At 50.7% G+C, this 21,794-nt stretch overlaps 1 protein-coding gene across 1 annotated transcript in view; it reads right to left on the reverse strand.

Annotated features, from left to right (window-relative positions):
• COL6A1 (collagen type VI alpha 1 chain) overlaps nt 1–21,794 on the reverse strand; it is a 67,319-nt gene that overhangs the window by 34,410 nt on the left and 11,115 nt on the right. Inside the window, exons 4-19 of the mRNA XM_005282633.5 lie at nt 20,217–20,376; nt 19,183–19,293; nt 19,022–19,042; nt 18,125–18,145; nt 17,977–18,021; nt 16,598–16,651; nt 14,412–14,456; nt 14,253–14,279; nt 13,358–13,384; nt 13,213–13,257; nt 12,208–12,261; nt 9,478–9,540; nt 7,769–7,831; nt 6,764–6,817; nt 6,644–6,679; nt 5,547–5,609 (exon numbers count right to left, since the gene is read on the reverse strand). Coding sequence (XP_005282690.2) covers nt 5,547–5,609; nt 6,644–6,679; nt 6,764–6,817; nt 7,769–7,831; nt 9,478–9,540; nt 12,208–12,261; nt 13,213–13,257; nt 13,358–13,384; nt 14,253–14,279; nt 14,412–14,456; nt 16,598–16,651; nt 17,977–18,021; nt 18,125–18,145; nt 19,022–19,042; nt 19,183–19,293; nt 20,217–20,376 — 889 coding nt within the window. The remainder of the gene's footprint in view (nt 1–5,546; nt 5,610–6,643; nt 6,680–6,763; nt 6,818–7,768; nt 7,832–9,477; nt 9,541–12,207; nt 12,262–13,212; nt 13,258–13,357; nt 13,385–14,252; nt 14,280–14,411; nt 14,457–16,597; nt 16,652–17,976; nt 18,022–18,124; nt 18,146–19,021; nt 19,043–19,182; nt 19,294–20,216; nt 20,377–21,794) is intronic.

Consider the following 21,794-nt stretch of genomic DNA (forward strand, 5'->3'; position numbering starts at 1 on the left):
AACCACAGTGCAGGACATTGCATAAGGGAGAACACTATAGAGAAAGCCCAGAAACTGTGCCATCCCTGCGCGCTGACTGGCCGTGCCCGAATACGCCACACCAAGAAAGGAGCTTAGCAGGGGTGAGGTTGCAACGTGTAGCTCTGAACAGTCAGGAAATGCCTCATCCCCAAGGTCTCACTGTGAATTCAGAGCCATGTAGGCAAATAGCCAGTTCTCTGCAACGCTAAGCTAGCTCCGCTCCCACACACAGCACATTGTCCCTCAGCTGTGTGCTTCGTGAGCCCAGCAGCAACAGCCACTGGGCATACTCGCCTCCGCCCTGAGATCTGCCAGCCCCACCATCAGGCCCACTTGATGAGAATCTAGACTCTTTCACTTCTCCTTCCATGCTTTCATAGCCTTCTTTGAGCCATGCATTCCCTCAGCCTGGCTGTGTCACACTAAGCATTGGCACATTGTGAAAACTAGCGGATAAATCTTCCATCGCTTTTATACCTTACTCACAACCTTGCCTGATGGCTAGAGGTCGGGGGTCTATAAAATGAAGAGCAATAAAGCCATTGTTTGCTAGCTAGATGCTTCCATAGGGCGGTGCCAAGCAGTAAATATAAACCATAACATGAAGGTCCTGAATACTGATGGAGACGTTTCTGGCAATGCGCTCATCCCTCAAGCCAGAACAGAGCCTTGGAAATTCGCCTCCGCCTCTTTCTTAACAGTTTCATTCCAAAGCACTATTGTGGCTTCATTCTAATGCACATCTGCCTTGCAAACAACAGACTGTGGGGCTGCTGTTCCCAGGACACAATATGTAAACAGGAAATTACAGTTTTGGCATTTGCCAACAACAAGCAGGACTAGAGAACCTCACAAAGTTTCCTTTGTGCTGTTCTGTACACGCCCCACCCTGCATGTCTATAACGCCAGGTCGATCTCTACCATGCTAATGGCTTCTAGTGCCAATACTCAGTGCAGCAGGGTGCATACCAGTTTGCATTCTCTTGCTGTCAGTCACGATAACATCGGAGCAGAGGTGCGAGATGAGAAAGAAGTTACCATGTCTAGCTGGTGGAGATGATAAGAGCTGCATACAGCTTTCCTAGCTCGCCCCAGAGGGAAGGAAGTAATGGATCTTTAAGTGTCTTGGAAAAGCCCAACATTGAACCTATTCATGGGAGGCATCATGGCAGCTGGCAAGGCACAGTCCCATGTGACATTCTTATCAGCAAACTAGGGAAATGTCAGCAGATGAATTTACTGTACGGTGGGCGCACAACTGGTTGAGAGCAGTTATCTATGGTTTGCTGTCAAACTGGGAGATTGTTTCTAGTGGGATCCCACAGGGGTCAGTCCTGGGTCTGGGTCTGATCATTATTTGTTATTAATTATTTTGATAATGGAGATGAGAGTATGCTTATCAAATGTGCAGGTGACACCACATGGGGGGAGGGGAGGGAAGGTTGCAAGCACTTTGGAGGACAGGAGCAGAATTCAAAATGACCCTGACGAATTGGAGAATTGGTCTGAAATCAACAAGATGAAATTCAACAAAGACAAGTGCAAAGCACTTCACTTAGTAGGGAAAAATCAAATGCACAACTACAAAATGGGGAATGATTGGCTAGGTGTTTGTACTGCTGAACAGGATCTAGGGGATCTAGTGGATCACCATGGAACATGAGTTAACAATGTCATGCAGTTGTGAAAAAGGCTAATATCACTCAGGGGTATATTAACAGGAGAGTCGTATGGATGTCACGGGAGGTAACTGTCCCACGCTCTGTGCTGGTGAGGCCTCAGCTGGAGCAGTGTGTCCAGTTCTGTGCGCCACACTTTAGGAAAGTTTTTAATCTTCCAATGTGTTAAGGTCTGTTATAAAGAGGATGGTGATCAGTGGTTCTCAATGTCCATTTAAGGCAGGACAAGAAGTAATCGGCTTGTTCTGCGGCAAGGGAGGTTTAGGTTAGAAATTAGGAGACACTTTCTAACTCTCCGGGTAGCTAAGCTCTGGGCCAGGCAGGCTGTGGAATGCCCTTCACTGGAGGTTTTGAAGAACAGGCTGCACAAACAGCTCTCAGGGATGGTCTAGGTTTCCTTGATCATGCCTCTCAAGGTTTCTTCCAGCCCTGCCTTGTACGATTCTATGGCAAGTGCCCAGGCCCTAAGGATCGGCAGGAAATCCCAGCCCTGACCCCATGGACACTGACCGCTCATGCACCAGCAGTAGCCCCCCACAGGCAGTGGTAGCAGGACTCCGTCTGGTAGCAGGACTGGCTTCTTGTGATGCCTTTGGCTCTCTCATCAGGTGCCTTCCACCTCTGAGCGCAGAGTTGATGCAGAAATGAGTGAGACTGGGCTAAGGAGCCTGCTGCTTACGGCAGCAACCCCATAACTCCTCTATCCCCCCTCTAGCTGGGCCACCTTCCCAAATGGGGCACATTCAGAATCACCTGGAGTCTCCCAGAGGGGCTGTCAGTGGCTCCATGTTGGGGCACGCATGGCCTTTAGCAGCCTTTGCCCCCCTCCTCCATCCAGCCCCAGTGTCACATCCTCAGGACACCCTTGCTGTCCTCCCTGCCGTACGGCAGAGGGAAAGAGATGGCCCTAAGATGCTGGCAAATCCGCTCAGGTTTTGGGAGATCCTCCTGGGTGGGACGCTCTGCCAGTCAGAACCACGGGCAATGGCTTGCCTGGCCCATTGGGAGTTGCTCAGCTCTTTGCTGTGTGGATGGATGATCCCCATGTCCAGTATAGCAAACCACGCCATACTGACCAGAGGCAGCAGCTTAACCCTGGAATTCTTGGCTCTGCCCGTGTCTTTGTGGGGCGGTTCCTACGCTTGCTGAGTGCAAAGCGGAGGGCCAAGGTGTTCGCAGCAGTGCTGGCAGATGACATGGGCGAGGAAGGGGTCGACAGGAGACCCAGAGCAGGAGAAGCACAGGGAGCTATGGGTGACGGACAGGTCCTTTGGGAAGTGACTCACTTGGTGACTTCAGCTGTTGAAAGTGGATTGGTGTTTAGAGCCTAGGTTTGGGGCAGCAGAAGGAGCTGGGGTACCAGGAATAAAGGCAAAACAAAGGAGATTGATTGAAAGACCCCCCTCTCCTCCCCACCCTAATACCACACTAGCAATCCACTGCGCACAACAGGCGGTCAGTTTGCTGGTGCGGACACTGCTCCCCTGGGATGCTTTAGCAGGTTACTTTGCACTGGGTTTTAAAGGGGCTCAGCCCCGTGGGCAAAGTGAGCGGGTTCCACCGAAGGCAGGTCTGACTCTGCGCACCGTGTGGGTCGGCGCTTCGCGGGGGGTTTCATGTAGGGGGAGCACGGCCCACTAGTGCTCTGGCTGTCCCGTAGCACAGCCGTCTTGTGGGCAACAGGGAGTGACTGGACCGATGGGAATCCGTCAGCGGGAAGCTAGCACAGTACGTCCTGCTGGTGCTGTCCCTATTCCTCATCACCCACACCTCTCAAAGCAACTGTACATTCCCCCCGCCTGGCATGACCCGTGCCAGCGCCCAGGTTTGCAGCCTGTTGGTTTTGGACAACAGAGTGCTGTTGCCTGCCCAGTGCTCCAAGGAGCCTGCTGGATGAGTCACCCTGCGGCAGACACACGGATACTTTCCTACTGGCTCCTAGCCCACGCAAGGCGCTCAAGCCCTTATTAAAGGGGAGCCGAGTGACATACCCCCTCTCCTGCACACACACATTTTCCTGCTCCCCACCCCCAGATCAGCACCATCCACCCACTCCCTGCTGAGTCACACGTACCCGGAGACTGCAGTGCCCCTGCACACCGGCACAGCTAGCAGAGACTCGCCCTCCAAATACCTCTGAAGCAGCAAACTCATGAAGCTAAAGTGCCAGCTTGTTGCTAATACAGTGAGAAAACGTTAAGCCATTTATTTTCTAGCCCCTCTGCCATGGCTCCGCAGCCCCCGGGAAGGGCCTGGAGAGTCAGACCAAGGCTGGGGCTCATCTCTCTCGCCCTTTCCCTTGCTTTCGGGAAGCTCTTTCCCACAGGGTCATTGTTTACTTATTGGCTCCGAGCTAGGGGTTGCAGTAACATTCCTGCCCCGGGCTGGCTCCTCGCTGCAATGGAGAATGGAGACTTTTCTACACAAGTTCCTCCCACCAGAGCAGCTTCTCGGCGGCCTCCTCCCAGGCTATCATTACCAAGCTGGGAGGGATTTCAATTCAGAACCTTGAAACCCAGCCGGGCCCAACTACACCTGTCAGGCTCGGCTCATGTTGGGAAACAACCCAGGCTGTCTCTGATCCCCTCCCCTGGCCTGTGAGGTCGGTGTGGGAGCAGCTGGGTGCAGTGGAGCGAGTGTGCTGATGAGTCGTGCGCAGCACACACAGCACAGCGGGGGCAGGGGCTGGCAGGAGTGGGGCACACAGCCACCACCAGAGCAGGAGATGGGCTGCGGGCATTGGGCTTGAGGAGTGGGCAGCCGGCACCAGGCCGAGCCCCGAGGATGAGGCACAGCGCTGATACAGATGCAGGGGGGGAGTTGGGTTGGGTCTGAAAAGGACTCAACACTCTCAGGTCAGGTTCAGGTTGGTTGGGCCTGAGACAGGTTCGGGAGTTCCCTACCCCAACCCTGACAAAGATGAGCCATCCCAGTGTGGGAAAGGGGAGGGCTGCTCTGCATATGGTGGGGGCCTTTGCAACAGTAGCTTCCCACAGTGCTCTCCTCTCCTGGAGACGGGGAGGGCAGGAGCAGAGAGCATGGCCAGCGTTTCCTGTCACCCGCGCCATGAATCCCGCCTCCTGGAGCAGCCAGCATGGCTCTGCGCTCTGCGGGGCTGCCGGGGGACGGCCGCCCATGACATACCCAGACACCTCAGCAGTGCCTGGGAGGTACCTGTGCCTCTGAGCAGCTGTCACCAGCCCTGGCTTTTAGCAGGTAAGGCGTGTCCCCCGGGAAGGGGAACGTGATGCCTCCTTCCCTCCCAGCCAGCCATGCGCCAGCTGCTCGCAGGTAGCTCACTTCACACAAGTAACCATGGAGGAGCCAGAGGCAATTCTGCAGCTGGAGGGGTTTTACCACATCACTACCTTCCTCTTCTGCCTGCCCCAGCCCCATTCCCCTGGGAACTGCCGAGCTGTGCTCCTCCGTGCTGGCAGGGCTGGGAGCCTAGAACGCCCAAGCGATGAAGGGATATGAAGCCAGCTTTGCACAGCCCCTTCCTCCCACCCTGGTTCTGTCCCTGGGAGTCTCACGCTGCAGCCCACTGAAGCGAGGGCCGTGGCAGTGCATGCTGGCGCTGACAGAGTCACGGCAGGAACAGATGGGTAGGTGACAGGCAGCAGGGTGCCGGGCATGCAGCCTTGTGGCTCTCGTAACACCCAGTGGAGTCAGCGGGAGCTTGGCATGGGACAGGACTGCAGGACTGGGCACAGTCTGGTGGGGACTGGAGGCTGGGAGCACATTTCAGCTCCATTCCTGTCCAGGTTAGTGCCTTTGTGCCGAAGCAGATGTGGCGAGCCCAGCCAGCCAGGAGCGAGGCACAGCTGTGTGCACGCGAGTAGTTACCTTGTCTCCTTTGGGCCCACGAGTGCCGGGGGTGCCCAGTGGCCCTCGTTCTCCTTTGTCTCCCTGTTTAGAAAGAAACAGAATGCCGGTCCAGAATCTGCTGCGCACGAGGACACGCTGCATCACTCGGCGGGATCACAGGGGCCCATGACAACCCAGCCCTCGACCACATGTGAATAACACCACACCCCCCTCTCCTCACCTCACAGAGGCCACTGCAGCCAGCAGCAGCTGGAGGAACTGCCAAGGGGGGGCCACAGCTGGGGCAGAGCACAGGGCCCCAGTGAGGATGGCAAGACCCCCCCATACCTGGATATCTACCAGGTTTGGAGATGGGTCCAAATCCCCATCCTCTGATGGAACAACAAAGGGGGGGGAGGGGTCTCCACAGATTTCCTCCCCCAGAGCCTCCTCCCACAGGAGAAATAATCCAGCTCATTATGCAGATATATCCATGGTTCCTAGTCTATCATCTGTGAGCGACTACCGTACCCCCCCACTTCAGACTGCGAACTCCTCAGGGCAACGCCTGGCTGTTTGCACAGCGGCCTGGCCAGCGCTGGTACGACAGCAGTAGCAATGGCTCCCTCGGCTTTGAGGATCATGGGGCACAAGGTTATAACTGCATTAATGCACTCGCATGTGTACCATTACAACACACGAACACAGCAATACATAAACTAGAAACAGTGCTTTGCTCAGCCAGTAGGGAGAGGAGGAGAGTTAACCTCTGTTTGAATAGGTTTCTAAATGAGGCGATGGAGGAATGTGTGGCCAGATTCCGGCCTATTCCATCCGTGTTACTTTGGGACAGATTTGAACGCAAGGGTTTTAAACAAACGCTCCCAGGTCGCCCCCAAAGAACGGCCTGACTTAGCCGCAGAACTCCCAGGGCTCGGAGCAGGCTAAGTGCAGGGAGCTGCTGGAAAGGATGCACTCGGAGGGCTCCCCAGCCATTTGCAGCCGGTCTCAGCCTGTCTCTGCTCACGCCTTAGTTACCTCAGCCCCTCTGATGGGTAGCCAAGCCCAGACATGCCCGGGCCCCCCTCCCGCCCTGGCTTGTGACCCAGAAGTATAGTATAGCAGGGCGCTCTTACCCTTTCTCCAGATGGGCCAACTGGGCCTGGAGCTCCCTACACAGACATAAAAACAGTGTTAATACAGTCGAAAGTCCCAGCAAATCAAATCAGCCAAATGCAGGCGCACACATGACTCACCTCATCCCCCAACTCCCCTTTCTGTCCAGGGCCACCAGGACTGCCAGCTTGTCCCTAAACAGGCAAATCAGACACAAGCAAACAAGATCAATCCCAGGGGTAAGGAGTAAGAAACCAGCTGTGCGCTAGTAACACAGCTGCAGACTACACAGTCGAGCTATTCTTCAGAGAAAGCAATACGGCTGGTGGAAGTCTTCTCTTTCAGATTGAAAGGGTTAAGGCCATAGGTGCTGGAACTAGGAGTGCTGTCGTACCCCCCGGCTTGAAGTGATTTCCACCATATCCCGAGTTTACAGTTTGGTCCAATGGCTCTCAGCACCCCCACTATACAAATTGTGCCAGCGTCCCTGGTTACGGCCCTGCTGTTGTAAATACTTATGCATGGGCTTAACCTCACTCACGTGTAATGGGGCTCCTCGGCTGAGGACAGTGACACACTAGCATAAGCATTCTGGGGATGAAGGCCAGGCCATATAGCCCCACTGATAAGACACCGCCCCCCACCAGCTAACCATTGGACCCAAAGAGGAGCTGTGTAAAGACCCAAACATTTCCCCACTGGTCACACTGCCAGCAGGTCCTGTTACATTACCCCCTGGGGTTGTGAAAAAACAATTAATTTTTCCTTTCAGTTTGAATTTTTAGAAAAACCAGAGAGCAAAGGCTGAGAACTGTCCTTGCCATGCATAGGTACAGGGCTGGCGCAACCCATTAGGCGACCTAGGTGGTCGCCTAGGGCGCTAACATTTGGGGGGCGGCGACCGCGGCAGACGGATCTTCGGCCACCCCGGTTGTCGTCGGTATTTTGGAGGCGGGACCTTCCGCCTCCTCTGTCGGGGGCAGGATTTCGGGGGCGGGACCTTCCGCCGCCTAGGGTGGCAAAAAAGCTGGCGGTGCTCCTGTATAGGTACTTGGAAGTTACATGGCAGCTCTAGCCAGCAGTAACAGGGGCAGAGGTGATTGTCCTCAATCCCTGTGCTCTGTATGGTTGCTAAGGTGGTTTACCTTGTCTCCAGAGTTTCCATCTTTCCCAGGTCTGCCAGGGTTCCCAAGCTCCCCAGGTTCTCCCTTGACAAAAGATAAAGGGTGTTATAAATACGAAGCACCACTCCCAGCTCACACTGGTCCATCTTGAACCCTGGAGTTTAGTTGTATCAAACTTTAAGCAACCAGACCCAGCTCCCAGCTCTTACCAAAAGCCATTTTTCCTTCATGTGTCAGACCAATTTTTGTCATTGGCCACAGAGAGCTCAGCCCTGGGTAACAGAGCATTAGGGCACTGTCCGCCCCAATGACAGGGATTTAAACCGGGCAGATTTACTCAAAGGGACTTCGCTGACCTCAAAGGGAATTCGCCACTTTGAGCCATCTGCAGTCGAGGCTGTGAAGTGGCCAGGTTTATACGTCTCAGAGGAGGAAGGCATCTTAGAGATGAGGAGATGGTTTTATGAAACCACAAGGCTTCTGCATCCCTGCATCCATTTTGCTCTGACCCTAAGCATTCTGGGATTGCTTGTGTGTATTCTGAGCTGTTCTGCGCACTCTGCTACTATCTCAGGTTGCTTGGAAAGCTGTGAAGGAATTGAACACTAACAGAGGAAGTGATGCATCACAGTGGCCTATGTATTCTGACTTCTGTGCCCCAAACTATTCATCTCAGTCTTCTGAAAATGCCTTGTCTCTTGTTGGGAGTTGACTCCACATTCACACAACTATTCAGTCTCTCTTTTGGGTTGGCCCCCACGGTGTGAACCTTCCAGAAACAAAGGTCTGGAGACTCATCTTCATGAAAAGCACAGCAGTATTACACTGCTGCACACCAGACGAGCACATTTTGCACCCTGCAGACATTTCATTAAAGGAAGCTCTGAGACCACCCTCAGAGCTGGTGAAACAACTCAGCTGGTGAAAATTTTCTAGGAACACAGAGAGCCTTGGGACAAGCATGATATCAGGGCTTCAAAATTACATCCCCCTTACATTTGCAGCTGCACTTTCATCTGCTGGGAAACATTTCTGTTCTTTAAATCACAGGGCCATGAGCCACAGAGCTGAAAGCGGCCCAGTTAAGCCTCTGACAGGAAACACGATGCCCCATAAACTTCTAAGAACCTTTTGGTGGCCCCAGTAGTCCGTGTCAGTCCGGGCCTTTCTGAAGTGAGTTACAAACCACAGAGTCTACGTTGAACAGCTGACATTTTAAGCCCTTTCAGAACTCACCCGATGTCAGCCAATAGCATTCTTTTTTGTTACCTAGACTTACAAGACCTAATGCCATGATAACATTTTCCATTTTGCAGCTCTCCAGACACCTGTTTTATTGTGTTCATCACCAGTCTGAACGACTGATCTAGACAGAAGTCCATTATCTTTGGCCAGTGACTCTGTTTAATGAAGTAGGAGCTGCAGCATTGTTATTCATTTTGGTACATGGATTTGCCAAGGAAACTTTAACAATTAGTGACACCTCACACTCTGTTAAACAATTAAATCCCCTTTCCACATGGCAGGCAGAGAAGAAGGCCAGTACCGCCCGTCTACTGTTAATAGGAGCATGATTTCCAACTCTAGTGCTGGCTTCTCACTTCATCCTCCTGGCATTAACATTTAGCAGGGGCAGAGCTCAGAGTGCCCTGCAACTCCCATAGCATTGACAGAGGGAAGCTGGAGGTGTATCATGGCTGATTTAATCCCGGGTGTGACTCATGGCTCACCTTCGCTCCTTTGGGTCCGTAATCACCAGAATCTCCGTTAGGTCCAGGAGGGCCTTGAAATCCCTATTAAAAACCAGGCTATTGTCAATATATGCAGAAAATCAAACCTCTCAAGCGTCACTAAATAGCCTATCACAATCTGGGGACTCGAAATGAAGAGGTGAATAAGTAAACTAGTCAGAAACACAGGGATTGAGGAAGTTTAAAGTATTCTTGAGCTAGGTATCTCTGGGGCTGTGAGAGTCACATTCCGACACTGCGTCTTCTTATAAAATGCTGTAAACCTTGACTTGCTTTTGAAATTAAAAATAAATTAAAGCAAAGCCACTTTTGAGCCTCCTTGGTGGATTCGAGTGATAATGTTTAAATTTGAATGTTGTATTAATGCCAATAAAGCAGAATGTGCAGTGCCATGAACAGATGGGAAATAACTGGTCATCTAACCTCTGGCAAATGGAACAATTAAGAGACTGACATAACTTGGCACACAGAAATGAACAAGCAAAGGCTATACTTTGTAGTTATTTAACAATTTTTAGAAAAAATGGGGTCCTGACCCCTTAAATCCATCAAATGGAACGGATACACTCCCCACTCCATTGTGATCAATTACCTTTAGGTGACCCATAATCAAAACACAAGAGGGAATCAAGATCTACCCTAGTTACACTGTTTCTGGCTTGAACATTTCCCAAGATTCGTCAGTGGAACAATTCACTCTGATTTTACAATTTCCTTTAATTACTTAATCTGCCTGTATACCAATGAAACTGCACAAGCCACAGTTTGTATAAATTGCAACCAAGTGAGGTATGATTTGATCTGATTTTGGACGACACCTCCTGGGTGAATACTCACATTTAAGGTATAGCAAATGAAAATGTATCACACACTGAAACACCCTTCCTAGAAAAGCAGACCAGTGGGTGTGGAATAACAACCCCCTGAGTGATGAATGATGTAACCTGAAAAGTCAAGGCACAGGATTTGCACTTCGGACTATTCAGGCCTTAGGTTTTGAAAGTTTTGTTTTAATAAAATTACTCTTCTTGGCAAATTTCAAATGGTCTGAAGTGCTATAAGATGCATGTATTTATTACAAAACAAGGTGTTCAGCTAGGAAGGAAATGCTCACACATACACAGTATAGCCAGACTGAATCATCTCCTTTGGAGGTTCCCTTATAATCAAAGGATTAGCTGGACTATTTCTGTTCAGCAGTCAGGGTTCTCTGTTGATTAAACTCTACGGTCAAAATTTTCAGTTAAGTCCCTAAAGTTAGAGACCTTAATCCATCAGTATATAGTGTCCAGTCTTGCGAATGCTCACACATGGGACTAACTTTACCCACAAGCATAGGTATTTGCAGAATCAGGCCTTTGGCCATCTCAGTAAAGTGTCCTGGCTATCAAAAGACGGAGCATCCACTACTCTAGCTAAAATCAAAGGGAGATGCAGACGCTCAGCAGCTGTGAATATCAGCCTATCTTGATTAAGGCTTACATTTGAAAACGCTGACCAACTACTTGGACGCCGTGGTGATGAATGGCATAGAAAGTCCCAGACAAACTTACACTCCACATTACTTCTTTCAAGCCACACTGTGATAAGAAGATTCTCACTACAAGCAAATCACATTTTCACAAAAATACAAAGTATGAAATACGGCCCCGCTGAATCAATGGGAGTTTTGCCACCAACCTCAGTGCAGCCAGGATTTCACCTCAAGGAGCTTGTAGATTTGCCTATATATAATGGTTTAAAAACCCAAAAGCCACACACGAAGGACCTCTGGGTGAAAAGCTGCCAAATCACCCCAGAAAACCCTGTTACTCCTGGAATTTCCTCTACAACAACTACTGTACTGTCCAGAACACCACAGATAGGAGGGAATTAGTCATGTGAATTATCTGCAAATTCAAACCTCTAGCAGCTGTAATGAGGCCATTGGTCATTGCAGCTGAGACCGTTAACCCTTTCCTGCATTACAAAGCTTGGTAGGGGTTCTGTCCCTTCAGTGGAAGAGACCCCCTGTACCGCCCAGCGGCTTGGGTGAGCCAGTATTTTCTGCTGACTTGCAAACTATTCCCCGAATTTCAGACACCTGACTTGTGCTCTGGAGAAAGCCAGAGACTGGTGCTGCAGTGCCAATAAACATTAGGCGTTTCCCTGTCATTCCTTGCTCGTGCACTGCGAGCTGAAGACTAGGCCCGTGCTAGACTTCCTTGCTCTCTCTAGAGAAGGTTTTATTGCAGGCAGGTAGGTTTTGTAGTCTGACCAGGGTGATTTCTGGGCTTTCACACTAGTCACAAATCTCAGATCGCTCTAGCAAATATCATCTTAAACCAGCCCAATTTGACCAGTGCCCCAAATGCGACATACAGAGCTAGCACCCAAATATGGCTAACAATCACACATCCATACCCAGCATGGTGAACTTCTTAGCCAATTCAGTCACAACTCAAAGGTTAAAGGGGCAACGAAGCCCCTTTTCTGCTCTCTCAAGACCCCAGACAACACACACAGTCCTAGGCAGGAGATGAGGAACACCATCGTGCCTCGCGCTACCCCCCCCCCACCCCATGATAGTGCCCTGCTCCTGGCACCCCCACTTTGAGATTCTCTTTGACTGGTTGCCAGTCTGCCCAACTTCCAGCCCTAGGCTCTATCACTCTCCACATCAAGCTATATTTGTTATTGTAACGAAAAGCAAACCAGCCAAGTACGTACATCAAATCCTGGTGATCCCTTGCAGCCTGGCAATCCAGAAAATCCACTCTCCCCCTGGAAGGAAAGGAAAAGGCTGGCAATGGGGGTCATGCTGTGTGAGCAGGCAGCGCCCATGGGACATGAAGGCAGTAATAGCTGCGGAGCCCCCTCCACAGATCAGCAGCCTCCCCTGACGAGCCCTGACAGATTAGGGGCCGCACAGAGGGGCGCTGGCTGGCTTGAGGACTGGGCGGGAGTCCCATGCCCGAGTCCCAATAGCGAGCCCTCTCCCTGCTGGAGAGGAGGAAGTGACGGCTGCTGATAAAGCTGGGTGTTACTGGTAGCGGTGCTGGAGGGAGTCCTGGGAGAACTCCTGCCTCCCCAAAGGCAGCAGGAGGGGCTCCATCCCCAGGCCAGGGGTGGGAGTTTGGGACTGAGGGCCAGCCAGGGAACGCAGGCCACTGAGCTGATGAATTGCTTTACATCATGCAATGTGCTCAGACACAGCTGTAATGGGCTGCACAGTAACTGACTACAGCCGGGAGCACTGTTCCTGAGAGGGGCGGAGGGGCAGGGAACAGCTGAGACACCCAGCCCAGGCCCTGTCCTAGTGACAGGCCCCTCACTGGGAATCCATAAAGGAGCCCTCAGCACATGAAGCATTAACTCTCTGTTGGATCCCCAGCTGGATTCAGGCCAGATTTCTTCCTTTGGGATCTGTGCTGTCGGGGGGAGGTCAGGCCTAGGCAGTTGCCTCACCTTTCTCCCTTCCTTGGCTGCTCCCATCCCAGTAGTTGTATGGCTTTACTGCAGGTCCCAAGATGAGTGCCTGTTCCTGCACCCAACCCCCAATCACTCTGTGCCACGACCCCACCCCTAAGGGCACAGGGAGCCCAAAACGCCCTGGAGTCAAACAGAGCCTCCTGGCCTTCCAGCATCAGGCTCCTGGCCCACAGATGTCTCTATGGTAACCAGCGTACACAGACAGCACTCCCAGCATGCTGTGCCCCTAAGCACGAGACTCACCTTCATGCCATCTATGCCGTCAATGCCATGCCTGCCCTTCTCCCCCTGGGTGGAGAGAAACAAGAGAACAGTGTAGAAACCATTTCCGGCACGCTCCACACCCCATCAGGGCCCACCCAGTCATAGGAAAATCCCAGCAGCTCACCTTAGCTCCTTTGGATCCTCGCGAGCCCTGTCCGGAAAGGAAGGGAGAGGTTAGTGACAGCAGACAGGTCACGTTCACCTCCCGGCCATGTGTGGGCTGTGTGTTGGCTTGGCCCAGCTGACCGGGAAGGACGGGAGACAGAGGATGCAAGCTCCCCTTCGAAGTCGGCCTGCCTCTTCTCTAGTAAAGGAGGCAGGGCTTTCCCCCTCCCCTCGCTAATGTCTCTGTCTCAACTGCCCGGATAACATGCTGCTCCTAGCAGGGCGCTGGAGAAGAGGGCAGACATGACGGGTGGGCAAACACCCAGCAGGCTGGGCTTGAAAGTTCATGGAAAGGATCATCAGTCTGGACTACAGCTCTCAGAGCCCCAGTCACCCCTGACTCCACAGTGGGGAGTCCTAAAGCGCCTGTCCCTCTGGTCTTGCCTTGCTGGAATGTGAGGACAACATGCCCAGCTGTGTTGTGGTGCTGGACCTCCCGCACTCAACTTGCCAATGTTGGGAGATGCAGACCCCACTGGGGCTGAATCAGCCAGGGTCAGAGTCCTGCTGAGCCTAGGAAAAACCTGCTTCTCGTTACTCCCCTGAGGTAAGCCCTTCTGGTGTGAGTGTCGTGAGGGGAAACCAATCACCCATAGCAGTGTGTGTTTGTGTGAGAGAGAGAAGCAACCATAGAGTCACTAAGCTGACAAAGGAGCACAGAAGTAGATAAATGTAGTTGACATCCAGGACACGGTGTTGGCAGTGGCAGTGGAGGAGGCCACGTTACAGTCTCCAGGAGAAAGCCTAGTCATGCTGCCAAAGGGGGAAGTTGTCACAGGAGACTGTGTGGTGAAATTAGCAAAACCTGCAGGATTGACGAAGGCCGCTGACTGCACACTGCATGCCACACTCACCTTTTCTCCTTTAATGCCTTTTTCTCCCTAAACAACAAAAGACAGACAACAATTAAACTGAGACAATGAAGTGTGCATCATAACACAGCTCTAAGACGCCATGACGATGCTACTACTCCTAATCACCCTCCAATAGACTGCAAAGGAAATTGCACATACCTTCATCCCCTGGTAGCCAATGGGTCCCAGGTCACCTGGCTTGCCCTAGGGTACAAAACACCAACACATTAGAATCTTTATAGCAGGAAATCGCTAACCACAACCCCTCCTGTTCAGCAGCATACTATGTATATGTAAGGGGAAAATGGTATTCAAGCTCTCTCTATTTATGATGGATTTCTAGGTTTTAAAACAAATTCAACAAAAACCCACATGCCAAAAATCATGTTCCTGAAATATCTCTGTCCATTCAACTGAGCTGTACTTTTCATCGTCTGCAGAACACCCACTTCCCTACACCTGGGCTCCAATCTTATCAACAAATACAAAGGAAAGTGAAGACAAATTGATTTATTTCTGCCAAATCTAGGCTGGGTATTTCAGTGCAAATTTTGCTGCTGGGTTTCAAATCCAAACTTTGCCAGTGGGTCATACAGAGCGATTCCTCTTCCCATGCCAATACACAGCGAGTACTCATTAACATTTATGTTGCAAGCATCTAACCATCTCGGGAAGTTAAAGGAAACTTAATTGCTTCCTTGGGAAGGTAAGGAAGGATTCATCCCCTTAAAGCTCTCGATATGAATATCTGAAAATCAGGTCCTTTCCAGGTCTGGGGAAACTGAGAGCTGCAAGAGGTGTCATTTGGGATGAAAGTTAAGTCTAGGAAAAAAACTACAAAGAAGAAAATATATAGTCACAAGTTTTCCAAGCTGACTGTGCCCTGATGGGTGTGGGAGAAATACACCTACAAAAATAAATGTACCTAATAAAAATGATGTTTTTCTCCTCCTGTTAGCAGATTAAACACCTCCCTGTAACACGGCCCTGTCTATAGTGGAGAGAGGCACCAGAGCCAAAGTGAGGTGGGCATCCATGGGATGGGTGAGTCAGAGAAAAACCGTGGTTATTTTGGGTTTGGCACTCAGAGGCCTGGTGGCTACAGGTTTGCAGTGAGGAGATGAAGGGCTCCTCATCTGAGTCATCCTCAGACCATTGTCATCACTCTCAGCACCATTGCCATGGTGTCCCACAGAAACAATGTGGCCCTGACTGGGAGTGGGGGCAGGGAGGGAGCTCTCATTGGCTGGTCTACTATTCTGTTGTAGCCAATCAAATGTCGCTACCAGATACTCTTTCCCTGTGCACTGAACTGTTCCTGTGTGACTAGCGTGGGACCCAAACATAGACCAGCCTATAGAACCCCTCCGATCCTTAAGAGAAGCTGAAGTGAAGGCAATCTCCAGGCCAGCTACTACTGAAACACTGCATCATCTTTGGAGCTCATCTCTCCTCAGACTCGGGCCGGTCAGGGATTCAGAGTCCTCACCACCTTGGGTTTTCTTGATTGACCCACTGGCCGTGGGAAGGCCTGTCATTACCAATCTGTCTGTTATATCCATTTGGCTACTTGGGTTTGCTTCCTGGTTGGCCCAGCACAGGGCTGTCCTTACTCCCTAACAATGCTGGAGACTGTGGCCAGGACGTTCCAGCTGGCTGGGTCTGTGCAGAGAAGATAACCAGAGAGTCATAGCTATGGGTGGCCTATTGGACAGCTGCTGCAGAGGTTTTATTTCCTAAGACCCCTTAGTCTTGGTCCCCAAGAGAAGTAGGAGACGGGAGAAGGAGGAGAAAAAATCCAGATGGGTCACAATAAGGGAAAGTATGATCTAGCAGACTGGACATTCTCATGTAACAGGGTACATCCTGTTTATTATCTGGAGTCCAGGGCATCATATTTCCTGCAGTGTTGGACCATCGACAGCTAGTACTGTAAACATGTTAGCTCATCCATTGTTGAGCAGAGCAACATGATAGTCTGACAAACTTATTGGTCAGAACTACAGTTGACTGGAAAACCAGCAACATACTGCCCCATGACCCATGCGAACAAGGCCTGTACCACAGCATGCTAATGTGAACATCACTGTACCTGACACACTGAAACAGAACGTTACACCTTTACACGTCTTCTTGGAATGCAACAAGCTAGCCCAGAACAAGGTGACTGTCTCGCACCATCCCATGATGGAGTTAGCCCAGAACAAGATGAGCATACAGACCCATCCTACAAAGGAGTGCTGTCCCAGGAGCTCTAGAATATTTCACACGAGCCATTAAGGGTCAAAGCATAGCCTCCGGTGCAATCTCCCCCATCAAAGCCCCGTGTGTCTTTCCCTACTTACTGGCTCTCCAGCAACTCCCTTCTCACCGGGAAGACCGGGCTTTCCTCTTTCCCCCTGAAACACAAAATATTTATCAATGTAGGACACAATCTCTATTTATATGTAGCTTTATCAAGTGATCCAATTTCATTCCCAGCATAACTCCCTGGAGTGACTCTCCCCCAAGAACAAATGGCCCCGGGCATGCTCATTGTCATTAGCTTAATGTTTCTGATCAGCTGGATGTGTGTCTCTTCTTATTGTCTAGGACCAAATGACTTCATTTGCTTTGGGTCTGTGACAAGGTGCTCACCAACAAGGAGCTTCCTGATTCATAAACAGCACCACCTCCGGCAGGCCAGCTCACTACATCTCTAGAGCTTCTGAGAGAGAGCAGTGCGGTCCACTGAGCAAATTGGAAATTATAGCCAATGGGCTCAAAGGATTTTGCTCCTGTTCTCCCCATGACTGGTTCCTTATTTCCCAATCTTATGTGTCATCTCCCACCCCAGCCTAGAGGGAGACTGGAGAAAAGCAAACATTGCGCTGACTTTCCCGCAGGCAATGGAATGGGATCCTGGCAAGGACTGGTCGGTAAGTCTGACTTCTGCTCCTTTGAAGTAGAAACCAGTGATGTCAGCTAAGTGATCGCGTGGAAAGGTAGCACCTTGTGAGACGGCACGGCTGCAGGAGTCACCGTGCCTCTGAGGCTCCAGGGAAGCCCCGGGAACACAGGGCTTGCCACAAGGGACTGACTGGTGTTCACTTGAAGGTCACCCCCACTCTGGCTCTCCTAAAGCTCAGGAAAGCACAGCTGTGATCCCAACACATACCCCCCTTGGTTCAGTTCGCACTGTCCCCCTTTTCTACTTCCTACTGCTGGGAGCCTTGCTGGGGTGGTGGCCCAGACGCAGTGCTGTCTGCTGACCCTGGGGAGTGACAGGGATGTCCCAGGACTCCAGTGCCAGCTCCAAGGAGAGGAGTGGCCTGGCATGGCCCACCACTGGCATTTGGGAGCGTGAACAGCATCTGGGTGGGAACCCAGCTCTTCTTGTCTGGAGGATGCAGCTGTGTTGTAGGGCTAAGGGAGGGCTGGCTTGTAAGCTCTCAGACAGCAGCGATTCTGGGGGGAGGGTGGTCTAACAAAGGGGCATGGAGTTAAAGCCACAGATACTGTTCTCTGCTTAGATCCTTAATCTATATTTTCTTGACGGAGGCAGCCTTGCTCTGGAAGGCCGCAGGCCAGAGCACAAACCACATGGAGACAGATGGTGATTATGCCACGAGTATCCCTGTCCAGTGGCCACCCCAAGTCCCTCCAGTGGGATCTCTGCTCTGGTGTACCCATCTCAGCCTCACTCCCATGGCAAGGCAGCTGCTAGGTGCGTTTATTTACTAACCTCATATCCTGGATCCCCAGGTGGTCCCACAGGCCCTCTATCTTGCTGCAAAAAAAACATGTAATGATTAGAGCAGGGACACGTGCACAGACATGGAGAAAGATGTACTCAATGCGAGCTAATGGAGGGCTGGTAGCGCCCCACTCACCTTGCACTCATAGGAGCAGCACTGTCCAGAGAGAAGAAGAAAGCACAATGTTAGAGACATGGAGGAGCTGGCCTACCACAGTTAACCTGGGCAGAAATTGAAACACTGAATTATGGCCTTCCCACCACGAACTGCCATTAACCCAGGAAGGGGCGAGCTGGATCGGACTGTAGGTGTCCAGGCAGGTGGCACCCGACGGTGACTTACGCTGTTATGAGGTCAAGAAGAGACTTGGCGTGCCACAGTCTGCAGGCTAGCCACTCTCCCTATACAGGGAGGCCGGGTTATTCTGATGTGTTAATAAGAAACCCGAAAGTCTCTCCCCCCAGTATGCTCAGCTGCACTCACTGGACCCTACGGGGCACAGCAACGTACGTCTGGGTGTGTGGCCAGGCTCCACCCCACTGGGTACTTGCTAGCAGCTAGCACCAAAGGCTAAGAGAGGGCATCCTGTACTTTTTGCCAGCAGGAGTAAGAAGAGCTCCATGTGCACCCTCTCCCCCAGAGCTGAACTGTGCATAGGCAGGAGATTCCAAGGCATGTCCACTCAGCTGCGAAATCTCTGCATACCCCTGGGGGGCCTGGAGAGCAGAAAAGGCTCAGGGGTGGCTCTCCGGGCCTGGTATAGTTTGTTCCCTACTGCCTGGAAGAGAGGAGTCAACTGCATCCCTTTACTGCCTCTGGGCTATAGATGGAGGCAGCCCAACGGCCCTGGCTCTGGGCTCACTGTTGTGTAGTACGAAGTGAGAACAAGCACTGCCTTTCGGCGTGGCTCACAGGAGGGCCAGCTTGGCTCAGACAGCGAGGGAGAGGGGGCTGGGAAGGGAACACATTCAGATGGAGACGGCAGTGGGCTCCTGCTGTATAAGTGAAAAGCCCGGAGAACGCAAGACTCACCATTGGTTCCATATTCTTTTTCTGAAATAGCAAAAACAATACAAACATTTGATGAGCTCCTTTAGAACAGCGTGGCCAAATACCCTGCAGCAGTGGGCTGGGGTAGACAGGAGAGAAGGGGGGCCAGGAGCAATGGAGGGGAAGAGCAAGGGAATACTCACAATCATATCTATGATGGTTTCTATTGTATAGTCAATATCTACTGTCTTGCCGGTTGCTGTGAAGTTGCGACGATAGCTGGGGTCCGTGGCAATAATACTCATCCTTGGTTCCTGGGGTAAAACAACAACAAAGCAGCAAAGTTGGACTCAAAGGAGATCAGGAGCTCTGATATCTCCTAAGTGCCCTTCCATCCATGATTAACTCAAGTAACATGACTTGATGGCATCCGTGCATGTGCTAGCCTTGTAAGCTACACTCTAGAAATGGCCTGCCCGTGCAAAGAAATCAGTGTCTCAGGAACTGCATCATCTGTCCTGGGAATAGGACAGTATTATCCAGGCTTGAGCTAGTACTTGGGGAAGTGGCTGAGAAATTAGAGAGGCAGTGCCATGTTCTTGGCATTCAGGAAGCCAGCTGAGCTTTTCCCTGGGCCGTGAACCTCCTCCTATTTTTAGGAGCACCCATCAGCCAAACATGCTTGATCATCTTTAAATCATTGTGGGTATATCTACACTGCAGCCAGGAATGAGCCTCCCAGCGTGGGGAGACAGACTCGCACTAGCTTGGCTCAAGCATGGTCTCAGAAAGTGTCAGACCTCAATTTCATCTCAGTACCTGTGCCTCCTGGGATCTGATGGTTTTGCTCAGCCGAATGTAGAGATAGGATCAACCATAACATTCGGCTATGGAGTTGAATCCAAGTTTCCCCAGAATTAAGGTGTGGGTGTCAGATCCAGGAGTTTATTTTGGGACCATCTGTGTTAATTACAGGCATTGGACCAGACTCTCAGCTGGTGTCAACTGGCATAGCTCCACTGGTTCTTTATTTCTAATTGTCATTTTTTCCCCCAGCTTCAAACTTTATACTCACTGGCTGCCCATCCTGGAATTACTGTGGGGCATGGGACCCTCTGCATCAAAGAGAGGATTAACTGAATCCACTCAGTAATATCCTGTTTCTAGCTTCATTCCTTTCCACTCCAATTATGAAATACCCAGGCTATAACAAGGGCCACATTTGAGCAATTCATACCAGCTGGCCAGGAGAAATGGCAACGGAGAACACTTTGATCCCCAGATGCTTTGGTTCATTGGCAGCATCTTCCAGTCCTCCACATGGCTCTTTGTACCCTTCCAAGGGGTGTCCGTCTGTCACCACAATCAGGTATTTGTTCTCCTTCTGATGGGAGCCGCTGTAACAATTCAAAATGGTTAGCTGGAAATGTGTCGCTTTGATGAGTGCCCCCGCGTCTATTCTGACACTACCTACGCTCGCCGTGTTTCACAGCATTACGGCAATGTGTGGTTGGGGGACACTGCTGCACTCGCGACAGAAGGATTAATGGTCTACAGGTATACTGCACTGAAAGAGGGCAGAGTTCAAACCCTTGGCATCTCAGCCTGATTGCGCTGATGGTGACACTCAGGGGGAGCAGTTCAGTGTTTTTCTGCGGTTCTCTTTTCTTGAGAAAATTTTTGCCTCATTTTTAGGACAATAACAATTTATCAGCATTTAACATGGATGTCTTTAAATTAGATCATAGATTGGACTCCTGTGAAATCCTGCATTCCAAGTGATGAACTCCCAGTAACACAGGGATCACCCCCTGCCCCTCCCCAACAACCTCCAGTACTGTACAAATAGTAAGTGTGAGGTGGGGGTTGGGCTAAGAGTTTGTAAAAAAACCTATTTTTACAGTGTTTTCTCAATTTGTGGGGTTGTTTTGTGGCTTTAACCTGAACCTTACTTATCCTGTGACATGAATGTAATAAAAGGCTATTTGGAATGAAATTAGGTTTCCTTGGATGATGGTTTAATACTACATGTAAGGATATTTCTATACAGAGAACCTGAATTATTAAACCAACAACACACTGAGCCAGATCTTTCCCTTTTCGTGTCACTTGGCAGCAGGAAGCAGAAGCAGCAAGATAAACATTATTAATGATTATTTACAAAGAGCATATAAACCGCATTTCAAAAAGAAACACAATGCTCATAATTTAATCCCCAGACTATCTAACTACACAGTACGGTATCACTAAACTCAGATCCACAGGTAACATCTGTGTAGACAGCAGCTTAACTTCCAAAAGGAAACACTTCCAATGAATGGACACAGAGGAGAAAGGTCAGGGGAGTACTTGCAATCCCAGGCCAAGTTGATCAGCGAACTTTTGAAGCAATCTGGAAGGGAGGGTGGGTTGAAGGGAGCACATGGCAATTCCTCATCACTGCAGAGAACGGGAAGCCTTTTACTGGGGAGTGCAGTAACCCACATTTGCAGTTTCAAGTCAAGTGTCAAAAGTACCAGGATGGCTTTTGTCAGCCTGGTGGAGAAAGGCAACGCCCCAGCTGAAGCTAAGCACCTAGGCATTAAGCCGTGTGCACTCACACATGGAGTAAGGGCATCTGTTAGGTTCTGTGACATAATGCTAAGCTTTGCCCATCACAACACAAGCGGTGTTGCTTCTGGTTGTCATCCATGGGAATGAAGATCTCAGGCCTGAGTGAAAAGACGGGTTAAACGGCATGCTAAGAAGCACACGAAACTAGGAAGGACACACACAATCTCAGACTTCACCTATTACAAACAGCACGTCCTAATCT

The sequence above is a fragment of the Chrysemys picta genome, chromosome 11, assembly GCF_011386835.1.
Source record: "Chrysemys picta bellii isolate R12L10 chromosome 11, ASM1138683v2, whole genome shotgun sequence".
NCBI classification, from domain to species: domain Eukaryota; kingdom Metazoa; phylum Chordata; order Testudines; family Emydidae; genus Chrysemys; species Chrysemys picta.